This window comes from Haematobia irritans, chromosome 2 (genome assembly GCF_050003625.1).
Source record: "Haematobia irritans isolate KBUSLIRL chromosome 2, ASM5000362v1, whole genome shotgun sequence".
In the NCBI taxonomy this organism is placed as follows: Eukaryota; Metazoa; Arthropoda; class Insecta; order Diptera; family Muscidae; genus Haematobia; species Haematobia irritans.
Genome location: NC_134398.1, coordinates 181,439,186 through 181,455,636, shown reverse-complemented (window position 1 = coordinate 181,455,636; position 16,451 = coordinate 181,439,186). Strand labels below are relative to the sequence as shown.

The window sequence follows — 16,451 nt, the reverse complement described above, 5'->3', positions numbered from 1 at the left end:
ATATCGGTCCATAATTATATATAGCCCCCATATAAACCGTTCCCCAGATTTGATCTCCGGAGCCTCTTGGAGGAGCAAAATTCATCCGATCCGGTTGAAATTTGCAACGTGGTGTTAGTATAAGGCCGCTAATGACCATGCCTAAATTGCTCCATATCGGTCTATAGTTATATATAGCCGATTCCCAATCACACAAGAATTGGTCCATATCGGTTCATAATCATGGTTGCCACTCGAGCCAAAAATAATCTACCAAAATTTTATTTTTATAGAAAACATTGTCAAAATGTTATTTCTATAGAAAATTTTGTCAAAATTTTATTTCTATAGTAAATTTCGCCAAAATTTTATTTCTATAGAAAATTTTGTCAAAATTTTACTTCTATAGAAAATGTTGTCAAAATTTTATTTCTATAGAAACTTTAAACTTAATTATGTACGTATTTAATCAGCCTTTTTTGTTTAATATATACCACGTATGGACTATGTGGTATATATTACGGTGTTAGGAAGTTTTAAGATACCTTGCCATCGGCTTCAGTAGAAGTTTCTACTCAATCCATGGTGGAGGTAACACAAGCTTCCGCCTGGCCGAGCTTACGGCCGTATATACTTGTTTCTTATTATAATGGCCAATATATTATTTCTATAGAAAATTTTGTCAAAATTTAATTTCTATTGAAGTATTTTTGCAATTTCGTACTCCAAGTAAAATTGATAAAAAATTTTAACTTATTTTTATCATATGGGTGTTTAGTTAAAAGTTTCTAAAATTATTCTAATTTTTTCCTAGTTATTTCAGTGTTTTGAGTGTACTTTGTTTTTTTTCAGTTCAACAAAAATTCTTCATTCTCATATAATTAACATGTCAATTTGTCCATCTTTATCATTAAAATATAAAACCAAAATCATTTAATGCTATGCCATTCATTATATTGCTTGGCATATTGTGTCCGCCATTTGACAGTTTTTGGTTTAGAAAAATCGATATAATCATAATTTCTTTTACTGACAATTGCCGATTTTGTTGTTGATTTCGCTTTTTTGTTGTTTTTGTTTTTGTTTCACCCATAGTCAATTGTCAGTATGTCAGTCCTTTGTTTAGGCCATTAGTTGTTTACAATTGTGATGTACTTTTTGGTCAATTAAATAAAACATTTTCAATTTTCTATGACAAAAACCCAACAACAACGGCAAAATCCAACAAAAAAAGGCAATAGAAATCGAATTATTACAAAGCACCATAGGACTGTTATGGACATATGGGTTGGTCCTGTAAAAACACAACAACAAAAACACATAAAGACAACAAAAACAGACTAGTAAACTAGCTTCAATAATAATAACAGAGCAATAATAATACATGAACAACAATGAAATATGATTTTGTTTATTTGCTTATTTGTTTATATTACGATACTAAATTGACTCTGTAAAATCATTGCCCATAGCTTTGGACCATTGGATAAATTTGTAATGCATGAAATTCTCTCTATGCACATATCGAACGTCATGGGGCGCTCAAATGCAAAAATCGATTTAGGTATACGAGGTAGAGGAGTGCAAGTGTTTGAGTGAAGAAAATCTCAATTTTGTAAAATCCATAGTCACAAACACGATTTTATTGAATTTCAAGAATGTTATAGTCAAAAAAAAAAGCACGCATTTCTATATTACGCGTCCACACGAACACTTTCTAGATGAGAAGTTATCGCTTGCTTACTGAAATAAGGCAAATCAAAAACTACAAAAAAATATTATTTTGCAAAAATTTTGTCAAAATTTTATTTTCTTTTTTGTCAACATTTTATTTCTCTAGAAAATTTTGCAAACTTTTATTTCTCTTGAAAATTTTGATGGAAAATTTTATCAAAATTTTATGTCTAAAGAAAATTTTTTCAAAATTTTATTTTTATAGAAAATTTTGTCACAATTTTGTTACTAATGAAAATTTTGCCAAAAATTTATTTCTATAGAAAATTTTGTCAAAATTTGATTCTTAGAAAATTTTTAGAAAATTAAATTTTTATAGAAAATTTTTTCAAAATTTAGTTCAATAGAAAATTTTGTCAAAATTTTATTTCTATAGAAAATTTTATCAAAATTTTATTTCTAAAGAAAATTTTTTCAAAATTTTATTTTTATATAAAATTTTGTCAACATTTCATTTCTAAGGAAAATTTTGCCAACAATTTATTTCTATAGAAAATTTTGTCAAAATTTGATTCTTATAGAATTTATAGAAAATTTAATTTTTATAGAACATTTTTTCAAAATTTTATTTCAATAGAAAATTTTGTCAAAATTTTACTTCTATAGAAAATTATGTCAAAAATTTATTTCAAAAGAAAACTTTTTCAAAATTTAATTTTCATAGAAAATTTTGTCAAAATTTTATTTCTAAAGAAAACTTTTTCAAAATTTTATTTTCATAGTAAATTTTGCCAAAATTGTATTTCTAAGGAAAATTTTGTCAAAATTTTTCTTCTATAGAAAATTTTGTCAAAATTTAATTCTATAGAAAATTTTGAAAAAAATTTATTTCTATGGATTTTTTTGTGAAACTTTTATTTTTTATGGAAAATGTCAAAATAGTCAAAAACACGATTTTATTGAATTTCCAGAATGTTTTAGTCGACAAAAGCTCGTGTTTCTATATTACGCTTCCACACAAACACTTTCTAGATGAGAAATTATCGATCGCTTACTAAAATAAGGCGAATCCAAAAAATTACAAAAAAATATTATTTTGCAAAAATTTTGTCAAAATTTTATTTTATTTTTTGTCAACATTTTATTTCTATAGAAAATTTTGCCAAAATTTTATTTCTATAGAAAATTTTGCTAAAATTTAATTTTTGTAGAAAATTTTATCAAAATTTTTTTTCTAAGGAAAATTTTGTCAAAATTTTATTTCTAAGGAAAATTTTGACTAAAATGTATTTCTATAGAAAATTTTGTCAAAATTTGATTCTTATAGAATTTATAGAAAATTTAATTTTCATAGAAAATTTTGTCAAAATTTTATTCCAATATAAAATTTTATCAAAATTTTATTTCTATAGAAAATTTTGTCAATATTTAATCCCATAGAAAATTATGTCAAAATTTAATTCTATACTAAAATTTTTCAAAATTTTATTTCCAAGGAAAATTTTGCCAAAAATTAATTTCTATAGAAAATTTTGTCAAAATTTGATTCTTTATAGAAAATTAAATTTTTATAAAAAATTTTTTCAAAATTTTATTTCAATAGAAAATTTTGTCAAAATTTTATTTCAATAGAAAATTTTGTCAAAATTTTACTTCTATAGAAAATTATGTCAAAATATAATTCTATACAAAAATTTTTCAAAATTTTATTTCTATAGAATTTTTGTGAAACTTTTATTTTTTAAGGAAAATGTTGTCAAAATAGTCAAAAACACGATTCAAGAATGTTTTAGTCGAAAAAGCACGTGTTTCTATATTACGCTTCCACACAAACACTTTCTAGATGAGAAGTTATCGATCGCTTACGCTTAAGGCGAGTCAAAAACTACAAAAAATATTATTTTGCAAAAATTTTGTCAAAATTCTAAAAAATATTATTGTAAAAAAATATTATTTTGCAAAACTTTTGTTAAAATTTTATTTTGTTTTTTGTCAACATTTTATTTCTCTAGAAAATTTTGCCAAAATTTTATTTTTATAGAAAATTTTATCAAAATTCTATTTCTATAGAATTTTTTTTCAAAATTTTATTTTTATAGACAACTTTGTCTAAATTTTATTCCTAAGGAAAATTTTGCCAAAAATTTATTTCTATAGAAAATTTTGTCAAAATTTGATTCTTATAGAATTTATAGAAAATTTCTTTTTTATAAAAAATTTTGTCAAAATTTTATTTCAATAGAAAATTTTGTCAAAATTTTATTTCTAAAGAAAAATTTTTCAAAATTTTATTTTTATAGAAAATTTTGTCAAAATTTTATTTCTAAGGAAAATTTTGCCAAAAATTTATTTCTATAGAAAATTTTGTCAAAATTTGATTCTTAGAGAATTTATAGAAAATATAATTTTTATAGAAAATTTTTTTAAAATTTTATTTCAATAAAAAATTTTGGCAAAATTTTATTTCTATAGAAAATGTTATTAAAATTTTATTCCTAAAGAAAATTTTTTCAAAATTTTGTTTTTATAGAAAATTTTGTGAAAATTTTATTTTTAAGGAAAATTTTGCCAAAACTTTATTTCTATGGAAAATTTTGTCAAAATTTGATTCTTAGAGAATTTATAGAAAATTTTTTCAAAATTTTATCTCAATAGAAAATTTTGTGAAAATTTTATTTCTATAGAAATTTTTATCAAAATTGTATTTCTAAAGAATTTTTTTTAAAATTTTATTTTTATAAAATTATTTTGTGAAACTTATATTTTTTTATTTTGCAAAAATTTTGTTAAAATTTTATTTTATTTTTTGTCAACATTTTATTTTTATAGAAAATTTTGCCAAAATTTTATTTCTATAGAAAATTTTGATGGAAAATTTTATCAAAATTTTATTTCTAAAGAAAATTTTTTCAAAATTTTATTTTTAAAGAAAATTTTGTCAAAATTTTAATTCTAAGGAAAATTTTGCCAAAAATGTATTTCTATAGAAAATTTTGTCAAAATTTGATTCTTAGAGAATTTATAGAAAATTTTTTTTTAAATTTTATTTCAATAAAAAATTTTGTCAAAATTTTATTTCTATAGAAACTTTTTTCAAAATTTTATTTTTATAGAAAAGTTTGTCAAAATTTTATTCCTAAGGAAAATTTTGCCAAAAGTTTATTTCTAAAGAAAATTTTGTCAAAATTTGATTCTTATAGAATTCATAGAAAATTTAATTTTTATAGAAAATTTTATCAAAATTTTATTTCAATAGAAAATTTTGTCAAAATTTTATTTCTACAGAAAATTTTGTCAAAATTTTATTTCTATAGAATTTTTTTGTGAAACTTTTATTTTTATAGAAAATTTTGTCAACATAGAGATTTGGTGGGCAATTTTTGGATTTTTTTTTCGCAATCGATTCTATATAACAAATCACGTTTGTAATAATGGTTTAAATAAAATTCTTTTTATTTCAATATTATTAAAAAATAAATACACAAAAAAGAAAACTTTGATCCTTTTCATTCCACTAAAAAGGTGCAAATCGAACATTTTGATTAGAAGCGGGCAAACGATTTTATTTTGGGGAACCAAGCGCTAATATGTAATTTTTACTAACGCATTTTTCCACAATACGAAAATTGAAGAAGATCGGTTTAAAAATATGTCATTGATGACCAGATAGACAGAATCTTAACTGATTTTTTCCAAAATTAAAATCGATTCTTGAGCCGAAAAATGACACTGCTCCAAATTTAAGTACGATACCATAGTAGTGGTGAATGGTATAAAAATACCATCGGTTGCAGTTCTCCGATTTCAAATCTCTGAGAAATTCAACAATTTCTCACACTTTTTGATTTACCACTCGTTACGCCTGCCAATTGCAGCAGATGTTTGTGTTCAATGGTATAGAATATATCCTACTGAAATTATATTAAAAAGGTATAAATATTCAGCAATTGTTATGGGGAAAAATAATCTAATCTCTTTTTCAATATACTCTATTCACAAATTTCTATTGTCATGTGAGTGTATGTGTTATTACATACCAGCAAACATTTTCTATCGAAAATGTATCTAAATAGTTTCGGCATGGAAGGATAAAACATTCACTGGCGATATCCTGTTCCTAGGCCAATCGAACCAGTGGCTAAGAGAAGTCTATCGTTTTATAGATATTTTTACAAATGTTCTAAATTAAATGTCCTAAAGACAATATTTATGCCCTGGAAAGACAATCAGCGTTCAAGAGATCTCTGTACCATTGCACTCAGCACACGTCAACCAAGAATGGCTTAAAATCAAAAAGAAATAAAACTTTGACAAAATTTTCTATAGAAATAAATTTTTGAGAAAATTTTCTATAGAAATCAAATTTTGACAAAAGTGTTTATAAAACTAAATTTTGACAAAATTTTCTATAAAAATAAAATTTTGACAAATTTTTTAAATAGAAATAAAATTTTACTCAAATTTGGTATAGAAATAAAATTTTAACAAATATGACAAAAATTTGAAAAAGAAATTTATAGAAATAAAAAATGTCAATAAAACTTTCTACAGAAATTATTTCTTTTGTTGAAATTCTTTCAATTCAAATTCTGACAAAATTTGCTATGGCCATCAAATTTTGACAAAATTTTCTATAGAAATAAAATTTTGACAAAATTGCCAGAATTTGAAAAAAAATTTGACATAAAAGAAATTTTTATCAAAATTTTATTTCTATAGAAAATTGTGACAAAATACATTTTTGACCAAATTTTTCTATAGAAATAACATTTTGACAAAATTTTCTATAAAAATTAAATTTTGACAAAATTTTCTATAAAAATTAAATTTTGACAAAATTTTCTATAGAAATAAAATTTTGACAAAATTTTCTATAGAAATAAAATTTTGACAAAATTTTCTATAGAAATAAATCTTTGACAAAATTTTCTATAGAAGTAAAATTTTTAAAAAATGTTCAATAGAAATAAAATGTTTACAAAATTTTCTATAGAAATAAAATTTTGACTAAATTTTCTATAGAAATAAAATTTTGACAAAATTGTCTATAGAAACAAGATTTTGACAAAATGTTCTATAGAAATAAAATATTAACAAAATTTTCTATGGGAATAAAATTTTGACAAAATTTTTTATAGATATCATGATATAGAAATAAAATTTTGAGAAAATTTTCTATAGAAATAAAATTTTGATAAAGTTTTTTATAGAAATAAAATTTTGACAAAATTTTCTATAGAAACAAAATTTTGAAAAAATTTTCAATAGAAATAAAATCTTAAGACAATGTTCTATGGAAATAAAATTTGGCAACATTTTCCATAGAAATAAAATTTGGCAACATATTCTATAGAAATAAAATTTTGACTACATTTTCTACAAAAATGACATTTTGATAAAATTTTTTATAGAAATAAAATTTTGACAAAATTGTCTATAGAAATAAAATTTTGACAAAATTATCTAAGAAATAAAATGTTGACAAAATTTTCTATGAGAAATAAATTTAGATAAAAATTTCATTGGGAATAAAATTTTGATGAAATTTTGTATAAAAATAAAAGGTTGACAAAATATACTAAAGAATTAAAATTTCGACAAAATTGTCTATAGAAATAAAATCTTAAGAAAAATTTATATTCAAATAAAAGTTTTGCAACATTTTCTTTAGAAATAAGATTTTGACAAAATGTTCTATAGAAATAAAATGTTGGCAAAATTTTCTACAGAAATAACATTTTGGAAAAATTTCATATAAGAAGAAAATATTGACAAAATTTTCTAGAAAAATAAAATTTTGAAATGGATGTTTATAAAAACGAAAAATTTTAATAAAACGTTCTACAGAAATTATTTTTTTTTGTTGAAATTCTTTCAATTCAAATTCTGACCAAATTTGCTATGGACATCAAATTTTGACAAAATTTTCTATAGAAATCAAATTTTGAGAAAATTGCCAAAATCTGAAAAAAAATTTAGACACAAAAGAAATTTTTGTCAACATTTTATTTCTATAGAAAATTTTGACAATATGCATTTTTGACCAAATTTTTCTATAGAAATAACATTTTGACAAAATTTTCTATAGAAATAAAATTTTGACAAAATAGTCTATAGAAGTAAAATTTTAAAAAAATGTTCAATATAAATAAAATTTTGAGAAAATTTTCAATAGAAATCAAATTTTGACAAAATTTTCCATAAAAATCACAATTTTGACAAAATTTTCTATAAAAATCAAAATTTTGACAAAATTTTCTATAGAAATAACATTTTGGAAAAATTTCCAATAGAAAGAAAATTTGGCAAAATTTTCTAGAGAAATAAAATTTTGACAAATATAAAAAAATTTTGAAAAGGAAGTTTATAGAAATAAAAAATTTTATTAAAACTTTCTACAGAAATTATTTTTTCTTTGTTGACATTCTTTCAATTCAAATTATGGCAAAATTTGCTATAGACATCAAATTTTGACAAAATTATCTATAGAAATCAAATTTTGATAAAATTTTCTATAGAAATCAATTTTTGACATAATTGCCAAAATTTGAAAAAAAAATATAGAAATCGAATTTTGACAAAATTTTCTATAGAAATAAAATTTTGGCAAATTTTTGACAAAATTTTCTATAAAAATCAAATTTTATTTTGTTATTGTTGGTTTTTGTTCTTTAATCATTGATGTTGTTTTTGTGTCAACTTTATTTTGGCAAAGCCAAATAGACTGCAAGATGGTTGGATGGACGCACGTTTCTGATGAGGAATGTGGTAATTCCGAAACGTTCGTCCATCCAACCATCTTGCAGTCTATAGGGCTTTGCCCAAATAAATTTGACAAACATTCTTTTCCTCTGTTGGTTAATCTACACTTGTAGTTTAGTCAATGTATGGTTTTAAGCTGAAATCAAAAAAACAACAACAAAAATCAAATTTTAACCAAATTTTCTATAGAAATAAAATTTTGACAAAATTTTCTATAGAAATAAAATTTTGACAAAATTTCTATAGAAATAAAATGTTGACAAAATGTTCTATAGAAATAAAATTTTGACAAAATTTTCTATGGGAATAAAATTTTGACAAAAATTTCTTTGGGAATATAATTTTTTATAAAATTAAAAATAAATATTCTATAGAATTAAAATGTTGACAAAATTTTTTATAGAAATAAAATCTTAAGAAAATTTTCTATTCAAATAAAGGTTTTGCAACATATCCTATAGAAATAAGATTTTGACAAAATATTGTATAGAAATAAGATGTTGGCAAAATTTTCTAAGGAATAAAATCCTGACAAAATTTTCTATAGAAATAATATTTTGAAAAAATTTCCTATAAAAAGAAAATTTTGACAAAATTTTCTATAGAAATAAAATTTTGGCAAATATGAAAAAAAATTTTGAAAAACAAGTTTATAGAAATAGATAATTTGAATAAAACTTTCTACAAAAATTATTTTTTTATGTTGACATTCTTTCAATTCAAATTCTGACAAAATTTGCTATGGACATCAAATGTTGACCAAATTTTTTATAGAATGCAAATTTTGACAAAATTTTCTATGAAAATAAAATTTTGACAAAATTGTCAAAATTTGAAAAAAAATATAGAAAAAAAATTTTGACAAAATTTCCTATAGAAATAAAATTTTGGAAAAATTATGACAAAATTTTCTATAAAAATCAAATTTTGACAAGATTGTCTCTAAAAATCAAATTTTGACAAAATTTTCTATAAAAATAAAATTTTGATAAAATTTTCTATAGAAATGAAATTTTTACAAAATTTTCTATAGAAGTAAAATTTTTACAAAATTTTCTATAAAAATCAAAATTGTATTTCTATAGAAAATAAAATTTTCTATAGAATTAAAATTTTGACAAAATTTTCTATAGAAATAAAATTAAAACAAAATTTTCTATGGGAATAAATTTTTCACAAAATTTTCTATAAAAATAAAAGGTGGACAAAATTTTCTATACAATTAAAATTTGGACAAAATTTTCTACAGAAATAAAATCTTAAGAAAATTATCTATACAAATAAAAGTTTGGCAACATTTTCTATAGAAATACTATTTTGACAACATTTTCTATATGAATAAAATTTTGACAAAATTTTCTAGAGGAATAAAATTTTCAATAGAACTAAAATTTTGACAAAATATTCTATAAAAATAAAATTTTGACAACATTTTATATAGAAATAAAATTGTGGCTAAATCGTTTATATAAATAAAATTTTGGCAAAATTGTCTATAGACTTTTTTGACTATTTATAGACTATTTGGACAAAAAATTTTTTAGAAAAAAAATTTTGACAAAATTTTCTGTACAAAAAATTCGTAGGGATGGGTAGCGAGTATTTTAATATTTAATGTATTTTATATACATATGAAGAGACTTGAATACGAAAACCATTCAATCAGTACTGCTGCCTTACGAAAAGAAGTGTTTGATATATATGTGAATACGATGAGAATTCAAACATTTCAGTTGGCATTGCTGCTTCCAAATGTTTGCAGGGTTTAGCCATACACCCACATGCCATACACACACACGCACACAAATTATAGGCAAGTAAATATGTTGGCATACTACAAACACATTTTCGCTTTTAGACTTAAACTAAATTGGAGAGCAATAACAAAAACATTGATAATAACAGCGATGACAATGGCAAAAAGTTATAAACAATTTACAATGTAATGATGGCAAATCAGAATTTCATTTATAAATTAGCTTTTGTATGAAGTTTTATGAGAACAATCAAACCTATATATGCTCACTCTCTCTCCTGCTCACACTCTAGCTCTCGTTCAAAAGTTTCCCAATGAAATTGAAATCCCCATTTAGCTTTACTCACAAACACACTCACTCCCACACACATGGTGGTAGCATATATCCGGCTGATTTTTAATAAAGTCAAACTCACAAAGAAAGTTTTATGCCATTACAAAATGTATATTTATATTTGCCTATGGTGAGAGGTAGAGAGAGAGAGAGAGAGGGGAAAGTAGAACAAGAAATCCTGTGGAGTCTAAATGATTAGAGATTAAAATTAGTTGCTATTTTTGGGGGTGAGTGAGTAACGGTTACAGCAACAGGCTATAGTTAAAAGGGATTATTGATGCGTGACGATAATGGGGAAAGTGGGAGGGTGATAGATACCAACCTAATTGAATTTTAGTGTTTGTTTAGTAAAGATACGAGAACTTATTGTTTTTTTTGTATACTTCTATTTAATTTATATCTTTTCTTTTCTTTTTTTTTTGTGAACAGTAATACAACAATGACAACTGGCAACGGTAATGCTAGCAGTTGCGAATCAAATATGGAAAATGAGATTACAAACGAAATGTCCTCATCTAATGAAAATTTAGCCATAGTCCCCTTTACACCTATGGAATGTTCTACCAATATGGGAACTACTGATGAATTTTCCAAAGAACAACCCGATGCTGATACCATAAAAATGTTTGTGGGTCAAGTTCCCAAGGCATGGGATGAAATTAAATTACGTGCATTATTTGAACAATATGGAAGAGTTCATACTTTGAATGTGCTGCGTGACAAGGTGACCATGATGAGCAGAGGTAAGTTATTGATTACATGCTAAGCTAGAAGTTAAGCGTAATTTAGAAAGTAAAAATGCCTAAGTGAAAAATCTTTAAAATGATTTTAAATTAAACAAATGACAAATACAAAGCAAATTTAATAGATCATATAACGTTTTCTGTATAGACCTATAGTAAATAATTTAACCCTCCGATGGATGGTAAGTTTTTTTTGTGGAAGTTTTTGACTTTCATAATTCTTTATTTTACCTGATCGCAAACTTTATAGTTTCTGACTAGCTATACTAATTAGTACAGGAAGTGATAAACCATTTACACATGAATGAAGTCCACAGGGACTTCACCAGCCATGAGAGGTTTAATATAAAATAACAGATTTTAGCAACTATGTCAATATAAAAAAGAAAATTTCATTAAAATTGAGCTAACGAATTTTTTCATTGATATGAGAAGCAATTTTCATTAAGACATTAAAAATGTTCATATATATTAGTATAAATAATTTCATTATTATTTAATAATTTAATTCAAAAAATTTCATTGGCTTAATTGTAATGAAAATTTTCTTTAATATTTTCTTTAATATTGCGAAGCTTTTTTTCAGCAATGTATCATACCATACAATCTAATCTTAATATTTGTAGGATTTTTAAAAACGATCATTTAAGATTTCCCATATCTTATTATTATTCTCATAAGCGCAAAAATGGGGTTCTAATGAAATATAACTCTAGATTGGATGTCTAGCTGGTACCCTTGAAGTCAAGTACCCTAAAGGAATTTCATATACTCGGTGGTGACGAACTAAAAAAAAATTCGTAATCACCCCCCAAAAAAATACAAAATCGCAAATCCTCGAAAAATTTAAAATTTTTATATGAAAAAATTATTTTGGTCATACCTCCTAAAATAGAGCCAAAAAGGCATTTATTCGTGACCATCCACAATAAATCATAAATTCTATGAAAATGCTCGAAAAATTAAAATTTTTATACGAAATACTTATGTTGGCCATTCCTCCTAAATAAGCGTTCTAGAGCGAAAAGAATGTTAAATTTAAAAGAATGAAAAATTTAATTTAAAAAAAAATCGAAATTTATATAACAGAATTATTTGGGCGTTATTATTTATTTCATAGAGTGAAATTAATGAAAGAAAACCTCCACAAAAGTTAAACAAATGAACATTTTGTTAAAAATCTTATAAAATCAAAATTTTTATATAAAAAATCATTCATGAAACCTAATTAACTCCAAGAAAAAAAAAAATAAAAAAATATTTTGGCCATACCGCGTTAAATATGAGTGCCAGAATCGGTTATCACAGTTGGTAGAATTATACTAAAAATGGTAAATTTTTTACTGTTTGGTAGATTTGTAGAATTCTTGATGTTTTGGTAGATTTTGCAAAATATACCTCTACAATTAATTTTCTACAAAAATACAATTTTGAACAATTTTTCAATTAAAATAAATTCTTGATAAAATTTTCTCTAGAGATGAAATCTTAACAAAATTTTCTATAGCGCAAAAATCTTCAATTGACAAAATTTTCTATAGAAACAAAATTTCGACAAAATCTTCTATAGAAAATAATTTTGACAAAATTTTCTATAGAAGTAAATCTATTACAAAATATATATCTATTACAAAACTGTCTACAGAATTAAGATGTTGACAAAATTTTCTATAGAAATAAAATTTTAACAAAATTTTATATAGAAATAAAATTTTGACAAAATTTTCTAAAGTTTCTATAAAAATAAAATTATGACAAAATTACTATATAAATAAAATTTTTACAAAATTTTCTATAGAAATAAAATTTTGAGCAAACTATCTACAGAATTCAAATGTTGACAACATTTTCTATAGAAATATATCTTTGACAAAATTTTCTGTAGAAATATATCTTTGACAAAATTTTCTATAGAAATAAAATTTTGAAAAATTTTCTATAGAAATAAAATTTTGACAAAAATTTCAATAGAAATAAAATTTTGACAAAATTTTCTATACACATAAAATTTTGACAAAATTTTTTAAAGTTTCTATAGAAATAAAATTTTGAGAAAATTTTCTATAGAAACAAAATTTTGACAAAATTTTCTATAGAAATAAAATTGTGACAAAATTTTCTATAGAAATACAATTTTGACAAAATTTTCTATAGAAATATAATTTTGACAAAATTTTCTATAGAAATAAAATTTTTGACAAAAATTTCAATAGAAATAAAATTTTGACAAAATTTTTTAAAGTTTCTATAGAAATAAAATTTTGAGAAAATTTTCTATAGAAACAAAATTTTGAGAAAATTTTCTATAGAAATAAAATTTTGAGAAAATTTTCTATAGGAATAATATTTTGAGAAAATTTTCTATAGAAATAAAATTTTTACAAAATTTTCTACAGAAATAAAATTTTGACAAAATTTTCTATAGAAATAAAATTTTAACAAAATTTTCTAAAGTTTCTATACAAATACAATTTTGAGAAAATTTTCTTTAGAAATAACATTTTGAGAAAATTTTCTATATAAATAAAATTTTTACAACATTTTCTATACAAACAAAATTTTGACAAAATTTACTATAGAAATAAAATTTTGACAAAATTTTCTATAGAAATAAAATTTTGACTAAATTTTCTATAGAAATAAAATTTTGACAAAATTTTCTATAGAAATATATCTTTGACAAAATTTTCTATAGAAATATATCTTTGATAAAATTTTCTATAGAAATAAAATTTTGAAAAATTTTCTATAGAAATAAAATTTTGAAAAATTTTCTATAGAAATAAAATTTTGACAATTTTTTTTTTATAGAAGTACAATTTTGACAAAATTTTCTATAGAAATATAATTTTGACAAAATTTTCTATAGAAATAAAATTTTAACAAAAATTTCAATAGAAATAAAATTTTGACAAAATTTTCTATAGACATAAAATTTTGACAAAATTTTTTAAAGTTTCTATAGAAATAAAATTTTCAGAAAATTTTCTACAGAATAAATTTTGAGAAAATTTTCTATAGAAATTAAATTTTTACAAAATTTTCTATACACACAAAAATTTTTTTTCTGATTCAATCACGAAATTAATTGATCCAATTAATTTTTTAATTGAAATGTCTTCAATCACGAAAATGATAGTATCAATCACAGTTTTAATTGGGCATAGAAAAAATTCTTGATTAAAATATTAATTGATGTCATTAGCAATTTTCAATTAATTTTTTAATTGATTCAATTAAAAATTTAATTGATTTTGAATGCAAACCCAAATTAATTTTTTATTTAAAAAGGTAACTATTTTCAATTACTTTCTGAATTGGCTTAGAGTTTTTATTTGGATTAAGAAATGTTCATCACTTTTTTTAACTGACTTAGTCTTCTGAATTTGATTAAAAAGTTAATTGTATCAATTAATTTTTTAATTAAAAATTTTAAAATTTTCAATCATTGACTTAATTAACTTTATGTTCTATCTTGATTAAAAAGTTAATTGTATTAATTGAAAAAATATTCAACTTCAAATTACTTTTTAATTGGAAATATTTTGGTGATATTTTTTTCTGTGTACAAATAAAATTTTGACAAAATTTACTATAGAAAGAAAATTTTGACAAAATTTTTTATAGAAATAAAATTTTGACAAAATTTTCTATAGAAATAATAGTTTAACAAAATTTTCTAAAGTTTCTATACAAATACAATTTTGAGAAAATTTTCTTTAGAAATAACATTTTGAGAAAATTTTCTATACAAATAAAATTTTTACAAAATTTTCTATACAAATAAAATTTTGACAAAATTTACTAGAGAATTAAAATTTTGACAAAATTTTCTATAGAAATAAAATTTTGACAAAATTTTCTATAGGAATAAAATTTTGACAAAATTTTCTATAGAAATAAAATTTTGACAAAATTTTCTACAGAAATAAAATTTTGACAACATTTTCTATAGAATAAAATTTTGACAAAATTTTCTATAGAAATAAATCTTTGACAACATTTTCTATAGAAATAAAATTTGGAAAAATTTTTTTATAGAAATAAAATGTTAACAAAATTTTCAATAGAAATAACATTTTAACAAAATTGTCTGCAGCAATAAAATTGTGACAAAATTTTCTAAAGTTTCAATAAAAATAAAATTTTGTGTTTGTCGTTGATATTGTTGACCTTTTTATATTAATTTTTATGATTTTTTATCTCATAATCTCGGCTATAGGTCTATAAATTAAATGAAATTGTTTTTTTTATTTTCCGATATTTCGGTTGACTTCGTCAGAACCGTTTTTGACGAAATTTTATATAGAAATAAATTTTTTACAAAATTTTCTATAGAAATAAAATTTTGACAAAATTTTCTATAGAAATAAAATGTTGACAAAATTTTCTACAGAAATAACATTTTGGGAAAAATTATATATAGAAATAAAATTTTGACAAAATTTGCTATAGAAATAAAATTTTGACAAAATTTGCCATAGAAATAAAATTTTGGCAAAATTTTCTATACAAATAAAATTTTGAAAATGTTTCTACAGAAAAAAAATTTTGACAAAATTTTCTATAGAAATAGAATTTTGACAAAATATTTTGTAGGAATACATTTTTGGCAAATTTTCTATAGAAATAAAATTTTGACAAAATTTTCTATAGAAATAAAATTTTGACACATTTTTCTATAGAAATAAAATTTTGACAAAATTTTCTATAGAAATAAAATTTTGACACATTTTTCTATAGAAATAATTTTGTTTTTGTTTTCGAAATTTTGGTAGATTATTTTTGGCTCAAGTGGCAACCGTGATATCATTACACATTTGCTACAAAACCTAAAAGCAATTGAAATAATTTTTAGTATTTCCCTATACATTTTTCTTTATGCTGGCTTTCTCTCATGATGCTTACAAACAGATTTAATCAAAGTTATAAACATTACAAAATATTGTTATGATGACCCACATAGATGAAAAACAAAAAAAGGCATCCACATATTCCTCGTAATGGTGTTAATAAAGTTTTATGGATGATTTTACATATTTGCAACCCCACCAAAACCATTTCATCCATTACTGTATACACAAATCGGATATGAGTCCTAAACGCAATTGAACTAAAACTGTGTGTTCGTACTAGGGACGTGCGATGGGAAGTTCATGCTAAATTGTCTACAATTTTACTATTACTACCTGTACCTAGTCTA

At 21.9% G+C, this 16,451-nt stretch overlaps 1 protein-coding gene across 4 annotated transcripts in view; it reads left to right on the top strand.

Annotated features, from left to right (window-relative positions):
- LOC142226767 (CUGBP Elav-like family member 2) overlaps positions 1–16,451 on the top strand; it is a 551,331-nt gene that overhangs the window by 73,263 nt on the left and 461,617 nt on the right. For all 4 annotated transcript variants that reach the window (XM_075296966.1, XM_075296965.1, XM_075296964.1 and 1 more), the window contains exon 2: positions 10,935–11,248. In XM_075296966.1, coding sequence (XP_075153081.1) covers positions 10,935–11,248 — 314 coding nt within the window. The remainder of the gene's footprint in view (positions 1–10,934; positions 11,249–16,451) is intronic.